Source organism: Calidris pugnax, unplaced genomic scaffold (assembly GCF_001431845.1).
Source record: "Calidris pugnax isolate Ruff unplaced genomic scaffold, ASM143184v1 scaffold347, whole genome shotgun sequence".
NCBI lineage: Eukaryota > Metazoa > Chordata > Aves > Charadriiformes > Scolopacidae > Calidris > Calidris pugnax.
In genome coordinates this window covers 74,320-92,762 of record NW_015091298.1, presented here as the reverse complement: position 1 = coordinate 92,762, position 18,443 = coordinate 74,320, and the positions used below count along the sequence as shown (strand labels likewise).

Sequence of the window (18,443 nt, the reverse complement as noted above, 5' to 3'; positions counted from 1 at the left end):
TCCACCCCCCCCTTTGGGGCCAGTGGAGCCGGTTGATGATGAGCCCTGGCCAAGGAGAGCAGCCCCAAATGGCTTTGGCTCATCAGTTCCTGAACTGGTTTGACCCACCGGACGGACGGAGGGACGGACGGGAGGGACAGACAGACGCTGAGGGAGAGGGCAGGAATGTGGGCCCCGGGCAGGATGGGGCCCTGCGGCGCTGGGTTAATGGGGCTGTGGCCACGGAGGGGGGGGCAGAGAGATGCCACCAGGAGCAGCGTCCACGGGGAAAGGTTTTTCCCCCTCGATACCACTGATTTCCCCCGATACCATCCCTGCTCTTATCTCTGCCCGACTCCCATCATCGGGGATTCAAGTTCCTGTCCCCATGGATGGAGCCTCAGTGGGGCTGGGGAGGGCACCCCCTGCTCCCCCCAGCCCCACACAGCACAAAAAGGGCACAAAAAGGGCATAAAAAAAGCAAAAAAGCCAGTGGTGGCCTCCAGGGCACAGTGTGGGGTTGTTGTGGGAGCTCCTTCTTCCAGCCACGCTGGGGAAAGGCAGCCCCGAAGCTGGTGACAGCCCCGGGGACACCCTGGGCCAGCAGCTGGGGGACACCGTGCCCAAGCAGCGACTCGGGGTCACCCCAAAATTCCTCCCAGGCTCGGCCCCCTCCTCCCCGCCGGAGCGGTGGCAGCTCCTCTGGGCAGCGGTGCAGAGACCTGGCAACACCCTGGCACCGGTGACACCCCGAGGGAAGGGGTTTCTCCTGCGAGGAGCTGGAGAAATTTGGGTTAAATCGGGTTTAATTCGACGGCCCCCAGTTCCTGCTCCAGCAGAAACCCCCCCTCCCCAGGACAGACCACCATGGTCCACGGCGTTGTCCTTCGGCTGGATGATCCAGCTCATGTGTCCGGTTGCCAGAGCCGGCTGAGGGGACCCACTCCCTTCTCTAAAGCCTGAAATTGAGTGGGATTTGCCTGGATTTGGGATCTTTTCGCATTTTACCGAGTTATCCCAAAGAGCGAGGTGGGCAAGAAGACCCAGGATGGGGAGAGGGGGGAGCAGAGCAGCCGAAGGGGCTGGTGGGGGTCACGGGTGCCCCCACGGCACACCCCATCTCTGACCATTTATTCCAGGCAGGGATTACTGGAAGACAGAAAAAGCCGGGGGAGAAGAAGCCCATTCCTGTTTCCCGGCACTAAGCCATGGCTGCTGTTGAGCAAGGCGTGAGGCAAACGCCGGGGGGAGAAAATTCCACCCCCTCCTCTCCCCCCCCTCTCCGCGGGGTTGCACAAACAGCCACGGCAAGCGCTTTTTTTTCCAGCCTTCCCTCCGCAGCACCCTCCGCCCGGGAGGTTATGCAGATGCTATGGAGATAGACCCTAATGAGCTGTAATAACGCACATAAATTAACCGCCAGTCCCTCGCTCCGCCACCTCTAAATAACAAGGCTCCTCCTTCCCCCTTCGCTCCGGCCTGGAAAGGAGAAGGCTTCCCGGCCGAAGGGCTGGCACGTAGGATGGTGGAGGCTGGGAGCCCTCTTCCCTGCGGCTCCCGGCCCGGAGCACCCTCGCCCGAGGGCCACCGCGGCGCCGGGCAGGACCTGCTTGATTTTTAAGGGGGGGGGGGGGGCAGACGCTGCCCTAAGGGCCCCCCCCGAACTGCGGGACGGGGAGGTTGGGTTGATGGGAGGCTCGAGACGCCGCCCCGGCTTCGTTTGCGCAAGAGGAGCATCGGGACCTGCAGGCGGTTCCCAAGCCCCGGCTGGATTTTGGGGTGCCACATCGTCCCCACAGGAAGGCAGGGCTCCTCAGGGCTCCCCCCTCATCTAACTTCCCCCCCCCCATCGGACACAGGTCTCCGGAGCGGGACCCCCGCTTTGGGGTGGGGGGAGAGGGCCGTGGGGTGTCACGCTGGGAGGGAGAGCTCGCCCAGGGAGGGAGGAGGAGCACAGCGACACCAAGTTCCACCATCAGAACAGTGCTTAAAAAAATAACTTTAATGTTTTCACCTTTAAGATACACCATCTCTATCCTACGGCCCGAGTCGGAGCAATGGGTGGGAGGGGGCAGGGCCCCCGCTCAGCAGGCAAAGCGCGGGAGGAAGGGATGGGGGCCGGGGGTAATTCCAACGGGCTCATCCCTCACCACGCATTTTTGCCCCCAAAAACCAAAGCTCGGGCTAAAGCCTGCTCAGGAGAGGCACAGGCTGCGTCCAGCAGCGTCCCTGGAACTCAAAACAGATCCCGTAACATTCTCCAAATGAAGCTCCACAGGGAGAAAAGGCACAAACCTTTAACCTCCGTGAATCCCACCACCCTTCCAAAATCCCCCCCCCTTTTTTTTTTTTTTCCCCAAGAAATTGCTGCCTGCCCGCCTCAGGAGCCCCCCCTCCCACGTCACTCAAGCAAATCTCAAATTATTCATCGATTCCCCCGACACCCCCAGAGCCTGGAGAAAAACCAGCCAGAAGGAGCTGCAGGGAGCCAGCTTCCTCCTCGTGTCTCCTCCAAGCACCCTCAGACCCAGGGAAGCACGGCGTGGGTCCCAAACTCAAAAGGCAGGTGGCCTTCCCGAGTCACCAGGACGTGTCACCGACGAGGCAGGGAGGGGACAGGCGAGTTAAAGTGCATTGTGTCACCTCTCAGAGCAGGGGAGGGAGACCCCCGGGGAGTAACGGGGGTGAAACTGCTGGAAGAAAGCAACGACGCCGGCCGCGGGGACCCAGCAGGGAGCTATTTAGGAAATCATCCCAAAAAAACATCGTTTCAGTCTTGGGCTTTTTTTGGGCAATGAAAGGGTGTAAACGGCCATTCAAAATAAGGACCCTATCGCTTCGAAAAGTCACTCCGAGCGCAGCCCCACCGACTGTCCGCTCTTCCGGCGTGGTCTCCTGTTCACCTTCAGAGCTCGCTGTTGCTTCCGAATTATTCCTGCCTTATCTGTGCAAAAAAACCCAACTTATTTTGCTCACTTCGAGCTCCCGTAAAGGAGGCACCTGGAAAGACACTAACGAGCCGGAGCTGGGTGAGCCCTTCCCAAAGGAGCTTTCCACCACCTCTTCATCCCGACGGAGACTGGCCAAAATCCTCCCGTAGGAGAGAGCAATTTTTTCCAGTCTGGGGTCCATCGCCAGCAATGGACACGGGGATTTTGGTCAAATGGATCCGAAAGCAACCCGGGAAGTGTAGGAATACTGGAAGCACTCGGAAACGTCAGCTTCAGCTCCCCGGGGCATCTCCTCCTGACGCTGCGGAGCAGAAGCTGGTTCACCATGGCTTGGGAATTAAATATGAAACCTGGCTCAGGGGTGTCCTGCTGCCAGGAGTGCTCAGAAGGTGCTCTCCAGCAGGCAGAGGGGTGTCCTGCTGCCAGGAGTGCTCAGAAGGTGCTCTCCAGCAGGCAGTGGCAGCCGCAGCCGGTGGGACACACCTCCTGGGTGCGGAACCACTCCATCATGTGGCTGGTGTGTCCCCCGTGGCCGCAGGTGAGGCAGAAGTTGGAGGAGCCCCGCACGGCCACGTGGCAGATGGCACACTGGAAGGTGAAGCCCTTGCAGATGGCACACTGGGTGCCCCGCACCTCGCTGCGGCAGTGGCTGCAGTACACCCCGAACTCTGGCCCCAGGGGAGAAAGGGAGAGCAAGGCAGTTAGTGCTGGCAGAGTCATGGAATGGGTTGGGTTGGAAGGGACCTTAAAGAAAAGCCAAGAAGGCCAACAGCATCCTGGCCTGTGTCAGGAACAGCGTGGCGAGTAGGGCCCGAGAGGTGATTGTCCCCCTGTACTGGGCACTGGTGAGGCCTCACCTTGAGTACTGTGTCCAGTTTTGGGCCCCCTACCATAAAAAAGACATTGAGGTGCTGGAGCGGGTCCAGAGAAGGGCGACAAAGATGGTGAGGGGTCTGGAGAATAAGTCTTATGAGGAGAGGCTGAGGGAGCTGGGGGTGTTCAGCCTGGAGAGGAGGAGGCTGAGGGGAGACCTTATTGCTCTCTCCAACTCCCTGAAAGGAGGGTGTAGAGAGGTGGGGGTCGGTCTCTTCTCCCAAGTCACAGGCGACAGGACAAGAGGAAATGGCCTCAAGTTACGCCAGGGGAGGTTCAGGCTGGATATTAGGAAAAATTTTCACTGAAAGGGTTCTCAGCCATTGGAATGGGCTGCCCAGGGAGGTGGTTGAGGCACCATCCCTGGAGGTGTTCAAAAGACGGGTTGATGTAGCTGGGAGGTGTGGTTTAGTGATGGTGATGCTTCTTGTTTGTTGTGTGGGTGTCTATTTTTGTCAGTCAGGTTGACGGTTGGACAAGATGATCTTTAAGGTCCCTTCCAACCTAGAAGATTCTGTGATTCTGTAAAGCCCACCCCGTGCCACCCCTGTGCCCTGGGCAGGGACACCTCCCACCACACCAGGTTGCTCCAAGCCCCCTCCAACCTGCCCTTGAACCCCTCCAGGGACGGGGCAGCCACAGCTTCTCTGGCCAACCTGGGCCAGGCTCTCACCACCCTCACAGTCCACATCATGGACGATCTTTGTGCTCATCTGCCTCACAGCTCTCCAAGGTGTAACTAAGAGCAAGTGAGAACGGCCTTGGTTTCTCATCTCGGAGACAGCATGGAACAGACTGGTGGCCACGGAGGGGTCCAAGTCACCAATTTTCACTTCACTTGTCCCTGGTGACAAGGTGAGACAACCTCAGCTTCTCTTGTACCTCTCACCCGCTTCTCTCCCCCCAGGTGAAGTGTATCTTTTCCCAGAGGCCCAGGGAGAGGACATTTGGGCAGCTGTCCTTCACCTTCATGCTGCTGAAAATATTTTGGGAGAAAGGTTCCATTTGCCTATTTCTTGTCTCGCTCAGCCACAGCCAGAGATCTTGGTCTTATTCAAAGGGAAGAAAGAACAGCCACCAGCAGAAATCACTGGACACGGCTAGCGCGGTTCCAGCCTCGCTGGAGAGATGCTACAAGTCTACAAAGGCCTCGAACCAACACCTGCAACCCTCCTCTCCACCAGGGCTGCGAAGAAGCTAAACCCATTTGCTGTCAGAGCTAATTTCTGGGCAGACTGATGGATGCTTTTCATCCCTAAGCTCCCGAGGCAGCGCCATGACTCCGCCTGGGCAGCCGGAGCAAAGACTCACCAATTCCCTTGTGGGGATCAGGAGGACAAGAGACAAACTTCAGGACCTCAGCCCGTTTCTCTCGCAGGCCCCAGCGATAAAGGATTTCTCCATAGCACTTCTTGAAGTCATCAAATTGCTGAGTGTTGGCAGGATCCAGGAGCCTAGAGGAACAAAGAGGGTTGTCATCCACCTGATTGACTCACAGAGCCTCTGGTTGCAATCCTCTTCCCAGGGATGGCTACGCAACCAGCTCACGTGGCTACAAAAAGAGCAGTTCACTTCCCACGTGCTGCTGAAACACTGCTGGACACTGCCTGGTCTGGTTTTCACTTGTTCTACACTCAAGGGTGTGACAAATGGGTGGGCTACCCTGTAGGACCCCCACCATCGCCACTTACAGATGTATCATATGCAATCCCAGCAGAACTGCTCTGCACCACGAAGCAGGGGGAAGGAGCTGATTCTACCCTTCTGCTCCACTCTGGAGAGACACCACCTGGAGTATTATACCCAGATTTGGAGTTGTCAGCACAAGAACTCTGGAGAGACACCACCTGGAGTATTATATCCAGATATATATCCAGATTTGGAGTTGTCAGCACAAGGACCAGCACATGTTGGAGTGGGGCCAGAGGAGACCATGGAGATGCTGGGAGGGCTGGAGCCCCTCTGCTGGGAGGGGGGGCTGAGAGAGTTGGGGGGTTCAGCCTGGAGAAGAGAAGGCTCCGGGGAGACCTTCCAGCCCCTTCCAGTCCCTCAAGGGGCTCCAGGAAAGCTGGGGAGGGACTCTGGATCAGGGAGGGGAGCCCGAGGAGGAGGGGGAAGGGTTTGACCCTGAAAGAGGGGAGATGGAGCTGAGATGTGGGGAAGAACTTGTTTGGTGGGAGGGGGGTGAGAGCCTGGCCCAGGTTGGCCAGAGAAGCTGTGGCTGCCCCATCCCTGGAGGGGTTCAAGGGCAGGTTGGAGGGGGCTTGGAGCAACCTGGTGTGGTGGGAGGTGTCCCTGCCCAGGGCAGGGGGTGGCACTGGGGGGGCTTTAAGGTCCTTTCCAACCTAAACCATTCCATGATTCTCCAGGGGACTCTCTGAAGGAAAAGGTCGAGGAGCAGGGGGGCTGCTTGGCAGCACCCAGAGAGACCTGGCTGTGGAGTTCCAGCTGAGTTGGGCACAGACTCGTGCATCCCTGAGCACCCCAAGACATGCCATAACCCACCTTTTGTTTTTCTCGTGCTGGTCCCTCTCACGCTCCCGATGGTCAGGATACATCAGGTTTCCGTAGCGGAAATCATCCGGAGAAGACTCACACCAGGGAGTGGAGGCCTGCTCCGTGTCTTTGTTTGCTGCAAGCACCAAAAAGTGGTGAGCATCACCTCAGTGAGCAGAGTGCTCACGTGTACAACCACCTCCAAAACGGGGTGGGGAAGGAGAAAAGGAAGGCCACACTTTGGCACACCCCGTTTTTCCTCTCTAAGACACACTGGTATCACCTTCTGCGTCCCTACGAGTGCTGCCCCAGAAATGAAGTGCCAACCTCTCCTTGCCAAGGGCTTCTGCTGCGCTTCTGGTGACAGGGACAAGCCCTTTTGTCTCCCAGTTTGGACAAAAATTGTCCAGGCAACCAATCCCACAGTGTTTGCCCTCGGAATGCTATCCCTGGCAGGCCTGGGCTCCTCTTTCCTAGAGAGGGAGGACTTCTCATCCCCGGGCTGCTGTTTCGTAAAGGGGCCTCTGTAGGTAAGGCATGGCCCTGGGGGCAGGGAGAAGACTCCTAATAACCCCTACAAGACAACATCAGCTCGTTAACCCCCCATTCTCTGCTCTTCCCCCTCATAACACAACTGAAAAGCTACAGCTTTGGTGCTAAAAGGGCTGCTGCTGCCCCAGGCTGTGTGTATCACCAGGAATCAGCCAACAGCCTCAACTCTGACACCTGGAGAGCCCTTAAGAGTGACTTGTCTTTGACACCTCCACAGCTCAGCAGAAAGCCTCCTTAGGCTTTCTTTACCCATGGGTATTGGTGGCACCTAGAACCCAGCCCTCCCCATTGCTGATGGTTTTCCAGTGCTGGGAGAAAGCACAGCGTTGCTTTTTCCCCCTGAAGCCTGTGGAATTAGCCGGCTGATGACATTGCGAGGCCGCTCTTGGTAATTGTTGAATGATGGTGGTGACTGGGAGAGGTGGCCAAGGACTGGGGGAAAGCAAATGTCACTCCTGTCTTCAAAAAAAGGACAAGGGGGAGGACGCAGGGAACTGCAGGCCAGTCAGCCCGACCTCCATCCCTGGGAAGGTGATGGAGAAGCTACTCCTGGCAACGTGAAGGACAAGGGAATTACCAGGAGTAGCTGTCATGGATAACACCATCAAACCAATCAAAGTGCTGTGGAGAGTCTATGGCACCAGGCAGTCACCCCGAGGGCTTGCTATAGCCAGGCTGGAAACAAACTGGGACAAACTGGTCTCTCTCTTTGCTTGTCTCCAGGCGGAGAAGGAAGCAGTGGGAGCTCTTGGCTCTGGGTTAGCCTGCGATCCAGGGGCCCAGCTTGGTTTGTCTGGGTTGTTTGTCAGAGTTTCTCCAGTGGGACAGGATGCTACGGAGTCAGAGGGGGCACAGGCATGGTCACTGCAAGCCCTGCTCACTTCCAGCCACGGAGTCACCTCACCTTGGCCAAAGCCCAGAGAGATGCTCTGGCAACAGCCAGTACTAACCCCCTTCTTTCCATCTAAACCCTAAGCCAGGAGGGAGGCAGATTCCTCTATGTACTCCCCAGATCTCAGTACCTATGCTCCAGCCTCCGGTGCCGAGTCCAGGATCTGACATGCTGGAACAGGAGCCAGAGGAAGTAAAGCTAGGCTGTGGAGGGGAAAAGGAGAGGAAACCATGTCAGCTACGTGAGAGATATTCAAAGATACCCGAGAAAAACGGGGAAGAAAGGGCGATCTTACGTATCGGCTGTGGGAGGCCAGGTTGGAGGCACGCTGAGGAAAGGGGCCGTAGGAATTGGGGCAGCCTTGTAGCCTGGATTGGGCTTCAAACACGCTGCAGAGCATGGCCAGGGTCTGCACATCGTGGAGCTGTGAGTAATGAGCCAGCCTGGGGAACAGAAAGGACAGACGGTGTGACACCGCGTAGAATTCAGCAGCAAAAGCATCGAGGCTCCAGGACAACCAATTTCAAACCCCTTGTATCAATGGATTTGGGTCTCGTTACTGCCCAAAGGAGGCACATGTGCTCTGTGGGGCCAGATTGTCTTTTCCATCACACCTTTGAGGAGCCAAGTCCTCCTCCTGAAAACACTGGTGGCCTCACAGGTGGGAGAAAGATGGGAGCTCTGGGAATCCAGCAGTGCTCGTGACCCGATTGTCCCAAGTTTGTGCACCTTCAGGAACAACGTCCACAGAGCTGATTTTAACTGGATGTAAAGCTGGAGCCATTAACTCACCCCCAGCCAGGACGTCTTTTGGACAAAACCCCCTTGGTGCAAGCATCCCACATCTAGATCATGAGGCGAAACCCCACCCCAGGTTTTTTGGAGGGTTGTGAAGTTTCTGGATTGTTCTGAAGACCCACAGTCATGAAGACCTACCCATCCTCCCCTCCCACTGCTGCCACACAGCAGGAAAGAGGTAGGTCAAGCAATCATATGCAGAGTACACCACACAGATCCCGTGCCTCCAAACAGGGTATATCGATGGATAGTATCAATTACTGATTATGTCCCCTCCTAAAGAGATTCACTGCAGCCAACACTTGGGTTTGAGATCAGTGGAACGATTTCCCAGCAACTGGCAGCAGTGAAAGGTGAATGATAAATCAGCGGCACCAAGACACTCATTTAGGAGGTGGGGAGCAGAAAATCAGCATCTCCCAGCCGGGCACTGTGGGCAGGCTGGGGAGCAGAGCTCCTGCTGCACCCAGCCTATTGCTCAACCTCAGCCCAGGAAGAGCTGGGTGCTGGAGGGGAGGCCAAGTGCTGCCTCCCTTGTGTCACAAACATACTCGCAGCTCCCCTTGAGGCACCTCGGGCTTGAGAGAGGAAAAATTAGAGGCTGCGGCGCGATGCCAAGCCTGAAAATGGCACCTACAATGTCCATAGTTATAGAGTTATAGAGGGCTCTGCATCAGCAAACATTCCCCAGCCTCTCCCCAGCGTTCAGACACCTACAAGGACTCCAGTAATTGACGTCCAAATGGATGTTGTGCCCAAGGTATCTCCAAATCTGGGTCAGACTTCGGTCCGAGACAGAGATCAGTGGCTACCATGGCCAGTGACCAAACCTGGCAGACAGGAAGGAAAAGCATCAAAGCTGCAATTAGAAATAATCACACTCCCAGGGCATAGGTGTGCACAAATTCACTCGCAGACAGATAATAATGGAGCTTGGTTTGTTTTTTTTTTTTCCCCTCCTGGCAGCAGGGAGCAGCTTTAGCTTTCGTGTCACAAATTATATAGAGAATGACAGGAACTCGAAGCTTTCCCTGTCCCACTTGCCTTGAATTTGAATTAAACTTTGAAGAATAATAGTCTATAGTCAGGGTAAATTAACAGACCTATTAGTGCATTTTATATTCAGAAACCTTACAAGGCTTTAAATTTGAGGTAGTTCTTGGTTTTGGAGATGTCTGGTGGCAGGAAGTTTACTGGTGAATCATTATTTGCATGAAAAGTATCTTTTGATTAGCTCAGGCATTACTGAACACCTCTGTTCTCCCAGCACAGCCCAGCGCAGACAGGAGTACACTTTGCCATTTCTACCCCAACAGTTTAACTATTTCACATGAAATCTCTCCTTCATCTGTCATTCTCTGGTCTGAAAATGGTTCCATCTTTTCAGTCGCTATACCATGGACCTAGGACTGTTTGTTTCTGCTGTGCCTTTTAAAATGGGACAACTAGAATATTCCAGGGAAAAGCAAAGCTCCTGGTTTGGCATGAAAAAAAGAGCAGGAAAAGAAAAGGAGCGTGGCGGTGGAAAGACAGCAGAAATGAGAGCTGCCAACACAGAAAAGTAAAGAAAAAACAATGCTGCAATACAGGCTAGAGTTCCATGGGACAGGGAAAAAACCAGCAAGAATCAGAGGAATCTCAGAGAAGTCTTGCTGAAGTTATTCCACCCAAGCTCTGGTCTGACATGGGCAAACTAGGCAGTAAGATGAAGCACAGACAAAGGGGAACTAGACCTACCTTCTCTCTCCTGGTCTAGCAGAACCCACTGAGAAGCAAGACAACAGCTTGAGTTTGCTTCTGCTTTGACCAGATGAGCCTACGCACGTTCCCTGCCCAGCTCTAGGAAGAGCCAAGTGCTTGGGAGAGGGACACAGGCTCCTCTGGCAGTGCCAGCCCATTCCCAGCCACTCCTCACTCCTGTCAAACGTTCTGCCTGCTGCGATGGACCAACCACAAGGAAAAGGATGGGCCAAAATAGCCATTTTTCTCCTAATGCTAGCTGAAGGGAAGCAGCCAGCCTTCTGGGGCTCGGAACTCTCCTGGGGAGAAGCTGGCTGCAGTTAGCACCCAGTGCCAGGGCATGAACAACATGAACCACTACATAAACAAGACAAAAACCACCACCCAAATGCTGACAGCAGCCAGGCCACTGTGTGCACAGTTACTCCATTCACTGACTCAAAACCAGGCCGCGCTCCTCGCTTTGCCTGCAGGAATCCCCTGAAAAAACACTCTTTGCTCATTTTGGCAAAAGGGCATTAACACAACTTGCTTCCAGCCCTGGATGCCAAGAGACCACCTCCCTGGCTGTTCCACGTTCCAAAGGCCTTGGTTCACCAACTGGAGAGGTCCCTTGAGCAACTGCTGAGCCCAGCTGGCTGTTGGGGAACTGTGGTGCCAGCAGAAGGCATTTGAGGGCAGCCCAGCACGGTGAGGAAGAGGACTGATTCAGAGTAATACCTGTACGAGGTCCCTCCGTCCAACAGCCAGGGCTGAGGCAGCATTCTTCTGGCAAGTCTCCTGGATATTATTCACGTTAAGTCTAAAAAGAAAGAAGACAGCTCAGGTCTGGTTGGCAGATCCTACTATTCACCTACTTCCAAAGATGGAGAGGTGGGGGGAGAGTGGTACCGGCAGCAGGGAGTAGCCCAGAACTTCCAGATCAACACCAGCCTGAGAGCACGGACAGGACCCCATCCCTTCCTCCCCTGTTAATTGGGGATCACTGCTATCCTTCCACTATTCACCTTCCCTAACAGACTGCACATCAAGTCCAGCTCCAAACTAGCTGGGATTGATCCTAAAATGTGCTGCTTCCAAGGAGACACGGGACCAAACCTGTGGCAGGATATCACCCAGCCAAGATTCGCTCTTATCCCTAGAAGCTGGTGCCATCAGTTAATGGTCCTGTTCCCGTTCAGCGCGCGATGCCAAGCCCGAAAAGATGCCGTACAATGTCCATAGTTATAGAGGGCTCTGCATCAGCAAACATTCCCCAGCCTCTCCCCAGCGTTCAGACACCTACAAGGACTCCAGTAATTGACGTCCAAATGGATGTTGTGCCCAAGGTATCTCCAAATCTGGGTCAGACTTCGGTCCGAGACAGAGATCAGTGGCTACCATGGCCAGTGACCAAACCTGGCAGACAGGAAGGAAAAGCATCAAAGCTGCAATTAGAAATAATCACACTCCCAGGGCATAGGTGTGCACAAATTCACTCGCAGACAGATAATAATGGAGCTTGGTTTGTTTTTTTTTTTTCCCCTCCTGGCAGCAGGGAGCAGCTTTAGCTTTCGTGTCACAAATTATATAGAGAATGACAGGAACTCGAAGCTTTCCCTGTCCCACTTGCCTTGAATTTGAATTAAACTTTGAAGAATAATAGTCTATAGTCAGGGTAAATTAACAGACCTATTAGTGCATTTTATATTCAGAAACCTTACAAGGCTTTAAATTTGAGGTAGTTCTTGGTTTTGGAGATGTCTGGTGGCAGGAAGTTTACTGGTGAATCATTATTTGCATGAAAAGTATCTTTTGATTAGCTCAGGCATTACTGAACACCTCTGTTCTCCCAGCACAGCCCAGCGCAGACAGGAGTACACTTTGCCATTTCTACCCCAACAGTTTAACTATTTCACATGAAATCTCTCCTTCATCTGTCATTCTCTGGTCTGAAAATGGTTCCATCTTTTCAGTCGCTATACCATGGACCTAGGACTGTTTGTTTCTGCTGTGCCTTTTAAAATGGGACAACTAGAATATTCCAGGGAAAAGCAAAGCTCCTGGTTTGGCATGAAAAAAAGAGCAGGAAAAGAAAAGGAGCGTGGCGGTGGAAAGACAGCAGAAATGAGAGCTGCCAACACAGAAAAGTAAAGAAAAAACAATGCTGCAATACAGGCTAGAGTTCCATAGGACAGGGAAAAAACCAGCAAGAATCAGAGGAATCTCAGAGAAGTCTTGCTGAAGTTATTCCACCCAAGCTCTGGTCTGACATGGGCAAACTAGGCAGTAAGATGAAGCACAGACAAAGGGGAACTAGACCTACCTTCTCTCTCCTGGTCTAGCAGAACCCACTGAGAAGCAAGACAACAGCTTGAGTTTGCTTCTGCTTTGACCAGATGAGCCTACGCACGTTCCCTGCCCAGCTCTAGGAAGAGCCAAGTGCTTGGGAGAGGGACACAGGCTCCTCTGGCAGTGCCAGCCCATTCCCAGCCACTCCTCACTCCTGTCAAACGTTCTGCCTGCTGCGATGGACCAACCACAAGGAAAAGGATGGGCCAAAATAGCCATTTTTCTCCTAATGCTAGCTGAAGGGAAGCAGCCAGCCTTCTGGGGCTCGGAACTCTGCTGGGGAGAAGCTGGCTGCAGTTAGCACCCAGTGCCAGGGCATGAACAACATGAACCACCACATAAACAAGACAAAAACCACCACCCAGATGCTGACAGCAGCCAGGCCACTGTGTGCACAGTTACTCCATTCACTGACTCAAAACCAGGCCGCGCTCCTCGCTTTGCCTGCAGGAATCCCCTGAAAAAACACTCTTTGCTCATTTTGGCAAAAGGGCATTAACACAACTTGCTTCCAGCCCTGGATGCCAAGAGACCACCTCCCTGGCTGTTCCACAGGCCTTGGTTCACCAACTGGAGAGGTCCCTGGAGCAACTGCTGAGCCCAGCTGGCTGTTGGGGAACCATGGTGACAGTAGAAGGCATTTGAGGGCAGCCCAGCACAGTGAGGAAGAGGACTGATTCAGAGTAATACCTGTACGAGGTCCCTCCGTCCAACAGCCAGGGCTGAGGCAGCATTCTTCTGGCAAGTCTCCTGGATATTATTCACGTTAAGTCTAAAAAGAAAGAAGACAGCTCAGGTCTGGTTGGCAGATCCTACTATTCACCTGCTTCCAAAGATGGAGAGGTGGGGGGAGAGTGGTACCGGCAGCAGGGAGTAGCCCAGAACTTCCAGATCAACACCAGCCTGAGAGCACGGACAGGACCCCGTCCCTTCCTCCCCTGTTAATTGGGGATCACTGCTATCCTTCCACTATTCACCTTCCCTAACAGACTGCACATCAAGTCCAGCTCCAAACTAGCTGGGATTGATCCTAAAATGTGCTGCTTCCAAGGAGACACGGGACCAAACCTGTGGCAGGATATCACCCAGCCAAGATTCGCTCTTATCCCTAGAAGCTGGTGCCATCAGTTAATGGTCCTGTTCCCGTTCAGCCTGTTGGGCTGCTCTGACTGACCCAGAGACACACAGTGGTTTGCTGGTGGAGCAGACTGGTCTTCAGCCTGTTCCCCAGTAGGAGAACGCACCCAGTGGGGAGTCTCCAAGAGGCTGGCAAGGTGGGCTGGGGAAACCCACGTGGGCTTTCCTGCTTATTGTCACAAACCTTCGCAGGACACTCGACACATTTACTGTTTAAGATCTTATAGCAAATGGAAAAGGGTCAGGCTGTTTACACATGAGACATCCAGGGAAGAAAGGTCCAACAGGTCTTTTTAAAGAATGTTCTTTATAACAACATTGGGAAGGGAGAAGGAAGATTTCTTCCCCCCAGGCAGGGAAGCCTGCTTCTTCCCTGAACGTCCACAGAATGGAAATCCTGTGAAGGATCAGACAGTCCTACCAAAGCTAAGGAAGAAAAAATCCAGGAACAGAGATTTGGTAACTATCTGAATTAGACAGTTTGGAAAAAGACATCCCTTGTGAAAAAAAACCACAACAACCAACCAAAACAAAACTCAAAGAACTTCTCCATCCTTTCCACTGAAGCTGAAGAACCTGCTGTACAGACACCGGCACGTACAACCGAGTCTCCCTAGGAATGGGGCATTCCAAATACTGCTGGAATTAAAAAGCCTTATGAGCTAGTATCAGTTTTATAGTGGGAAAATGTGCACTTATTAGGATTTTTAAACCTGGGCATTTAAGTGTGGAGTTTAAAGAATATGTACTGATATTTTCTCCCCTTAGCTGATGAGAACCTGACCCTGTAAGGTTGGCAGGGGTGATGCTGGCCGCCCGTGTACGACACACCATTGCAGATTTCTCCCATCACACTTTTTAGACTTACAGGAGACAAGTGCCCTTTCTCAGGCTGAGGGGGACCCTGTAAAAAAGCAGGAAGGCAAGAACGGAGGAGGAAGGCACAGAAACATTTAAAGATCCATGCTGACTGACATCAGGACTAAAGCATAGCCACGCCGAGAGCAGCCGCTTTCCTTTGGGAAAGGATTCCAGCCCCTACTCACATGTAGAGCTCTCCCAGCAGCTTGTGGACAGGCAGCAAGCAGGAAATGTCTTGGATAATAACTTTCCCAGCGGCTTTGATGGGTCGGTTGTTGGCATCTGTCCCTTCTCGTTTGCTTTTCCACCTCCTGGATTTCTGCAGAAGGAAGGGCAGCGTGTTAGCGGGGAGGAGGACAAGCAGGCTTCTCGGGCCAGGGAACAAAGCACTAGGGTGAGGAATAATGCAAGCAGCGCCCAAACCTGCCTTTCGGAAGGCTCTGTGTTACCCTGGAAAACATCCACGACATGCCCAGGAGAACAAGCATCTCCATCTGTAGGGAGTGAAAAGCAGGTCAAGGCAGCGAGCTCAAGGTCAAACTCACTCAAAAAAAGATTTTGTGAGTTCCCCTACGAAAGCCACTGGGAGAACAAATCGGCATCGGGATGCCCATCAAACCTGGGCAGCTTGGGCAGGAGGACAGCTCAATTATCTCTCTCCTTAGGGGTCTGGTCTGGGAACCCTCTGCTCACAGACCACCGCTGACTTCAGCCAACATCAGCAGGAGGCAGCTTCTGCTTGCCCTTAGCTTCAGGGCCACCTGAGAGCTCTGGACTGTCTCTTATGGTCTCTCCTTTCGAGGTTTGAGTAACTCCCTCTTTAGCGCCAGGTCAGGGCTCCCACCTCCTGCTTTATCAACGGCTTCCACCAAAAAATTGGCAGATGATAAAGCAGGGCCCAAGTTTTCCTACCAAGGACCCTTAGCTACCGTGCTCAGGGCTACTTAGGGCTGGCTCAGGACATAAGGGGGAGTCAGGGGGAGAAGAAAGGAGAGGAATCAACACAAGGGAACAAAACCAAGAAGCCAAGATTCCCAAATGCTCCCGGTAATGACCACGGAGGCAGTTTTAAGGCCAAGCTGCATAAAGCCACCTTGGCTGTATGAGACACCGGAGAGCATTTGGGTGGTATCCTGGCCTCTTCCAGCTCCTCGCTCCAGGAGGGTGAGGAGGAGGGACGGGAGGATGTGCAGGAGAATGACAGGCAGAAGGTACTGGAGCTCCACAGAGGGAAGCTCGGGAGCAATGCTGCTCCCATGTGGCATGTCCCCTCACTGACACAGAACCTTCTCCTGGTCATACTAAGCTATGGAGGGTTTCCTGAGGCACTGGTGGGGGAGCTTCCTGCACTGAAGGAGAATGGTAACTATGAAGGAGCCAGCAAAGCAGCCCTAAGTGCTCCTGAAGAGCAGGCTGGGCTACAGAAGGGCAGGCCTTGGACCTTCAAGCAGGGTCACCTCTACTGTGAAGCCAGCTCTGGGACGGCTGGGCACCAAACTGCCTTTGATCGTGATCATACAGCCCTCAGAGAACCTGGGCAGGCTTATCAGAGACACCAAACGTCCTTCAAAAAAACCTAAGAACCTTAAGAAATTAATTCCTCCTTCACTGCCTGCCTGGCCCAAGCTGAAGCCAACGTGCCAAGGAGGTCCTGCCACACTGAGTGCAATGCCATGTCACAAGAAGCAAAAAGGACATGCTCCTGAAGACCCTCTGGACACACTGGGTGGCCGAGGCTCAAGCACGGGCTTGGCAGTAAGTGAAGAAGACATTTCAGACTTGAAGGAGGCGAAGGAGGATTTTTCTAGGGCTGCCCCAGGCATCACCACAGTTCCCCTGACCTTCCACCGGAGTGAAGAGGAGCAGCGGGTGCACGCTGCCCACCACCCAGAGGTGCCCAACGCTGGTGGAAACGGGGCCATCAGCCCCAGTGAACCCCACTGAACCCCAAAGTTCAGTGCTTTGGAAAAGCTGGCTGAGTAGGGCAGGATTCTGTTCTCTGCCACCTTCTCTCAAGGCCCAAATCTACCCAAGCAGAATTTGCCTGCAGTATTTCTCTGCTACATCGCTCTGAAGCTGAGAAGCACTAAAGAAGGTGGCCAGAAGGTGGTGGGGTGGGAGATCAAACCCTCTTCAGCCCATCAGCTCCTAATCAAGGTGCCTGTCTGGACCAGCTCTGGTTCTTTTACCCTTGGGCAGACTATCCCTCTTTTAATAACACCTAAAAATGGACCTACCCTTGCCATGCTGAAGGACGTGGCCTGGATTACAGCAAGGTTCCCAAACAACAGCAGCACCTGTAGCTTGTTCCTCATCAGGGTGGCCAAATGCTGTACAGCCAGGAGCTGCTGATGTTGCCAAAAATGGTACTTGAGCAAAGCTTGGGAGCCCCAGCACCACGACGTGCCATCAGGGCAAGAGCTCAAGCACTCATCCTGGGAAGGGCTACCAGGTTCCTCACAGCGTTGCCCCACCAAAAGCTGTTGTTTGTGTGGTGTCTGAGCAGGCGCGTGAAGCCAGGCTTGCAGATGCAGAACCACATTCTGCAGGTCTATCACCAAGGGTTTCTAGAGCTTGGCAGGTAATTTGGAGAGCAGCTTCCCACCCCCTGACCATCTGCAAGCCCCCAAGACTCGCAGCTGATGAAGGGTTCGCCCTGACAGAGGCAGGTCCACTGCCCCATCACCAGGAATGGATTCAACCTGCTCCTGCCCTCTGCAGGAGTGGATGGAAGGAGCCTCCCAACAGGCATTTCAAGGACCAGAAACACGGACAACACATATCACTTGCCACAGGTAATTCAGTCGCTTTTTTTTTTTTTGAGGAGAAATGACAACGAATGAGGATGAGAATGGAAGAGAGGTCCCACGAATGGTTTCCACTGCTTGCTGTTAGCGTACCACCAGACAAATGGAGACACTAAATGTATCAGAACCCCCGGAAAACTTGGGACTCGCAACAAAATTGTCCTGTTTCCTTCCTCTTGGCACTGCCTATTTACTGGCGAAAAGGGAAGCCCTCATTGTTTACTGGTGCAGCTGCTGGAGGAGAGTCAGTTGGTGGCCATATGCCCTGCCAGTACTACACTTCCATGAGCGCTGCTGCCAGCCCCTGGCACAAGAAATTCATAAGGCCACATATACAGTCACCCTTAAACACGTCTGGGTTTTGGCAATTCAGGTTTTCTTCAGCTACAGCAACAAAAGAGTCAGAAAAAACCCCTACGATCAGAAGTGTGGGAACCTGACTTAACTCATCCAACACATGGATGGGGTAAAGCTCATCACCGTTGATGGCAGATGCTCTACTCTGAACCAAATCATCGCTGGCATTAATTACAGGAGTAGCTCTCCACCAGGCAGCATTTGTGAGTGCTTTTAGCAAGAATTACCAAGGAGAGCTCTAGCTGGGGTCTGGCTGGCCAAGGTCCACCACAGGGTTCCTCTCTCCCTTCTGCTGCACCTCTTCTCCCAGGAGAAGCTCCCACTACAGTGTCATGGGAAGGTGTCACCGAGGTTCAAGGACATTAGGATGGAAGAGAAAACACGTCTCTTCCCAGGGGCTGGAGCGCAGGTCGTGAGCAGGAGCGGGAAACATAAGGGTGGGAGCTGAAGCAGAAGTCAACATGCATGCCCCAAGCTAACTATTGAGAGCTGAAGGTCCAAGACACAGGTCTTCTACACCACCCCTGACATTTCTAGCTCTTTCTGCAGCGTAGAATCCACACCAAAGGGAAGTGCATCTACCCAGCTGCATCCTGAGAGTTTAGGGAGGGGAAGAAAAGAAAGAAAACAGCTACAGAGATAGCAAATTAAGACTCATCAGTTCCTCAG

At 53.5% G+C, this 18,443-nt stretch overlaps 1 protein-coding gene across 3 annotated transcripts in view; it reads right to left on the bottom strand.

Annotated features, from left to right (window-relative positions):
• Positions 1–2,342: 2,342 nt before the first annotated feature.
• WDR59 (WD repeat domain 59) overlaps positions 2,343–18,443 on the bottom strand; it is a 57,208-nt gene continuing 41,107 nt past the window's right edge. For all 3 annotated transcript variants that reach the window (XM_014960773.1, XM_014960775.1, XM_014960774.1), the window contains 8 exons: positions 14,796–14,929; positions 13,303–13,384; positions 11,567–11,679; positions 8,039–8,186; positions 7,874–7,946; positions 6,309–6,435; positions 5,115–5,257; positions 2,343–3,598 (listed from right to left, as the gene is read on the bottom strand). In XM_014960773.1, the coding sequence (XP_014816259.1) occupies positions 3,363–3,598; positions 5,115–5,257; positions 6,309–6,435; positions 7,874–7,946; positions 8,039–8,186; positions 11,567–11,679; positions 13,303–13,384; positions 14,796–14,929 (1,056 nt within the window). In that variant the 3' untranslated portion in view covers positions 2,343–3,362. The remainder of the gene's footprint in view (positions 3,599–5,114; positions 5,258–6,308; positions 6,436–7,873; positions 7,947–8,038; positions 8,187–11,566; positions 11,680–13,302; positions 13,385–14,795; positions 14,930–18,443) is intronic.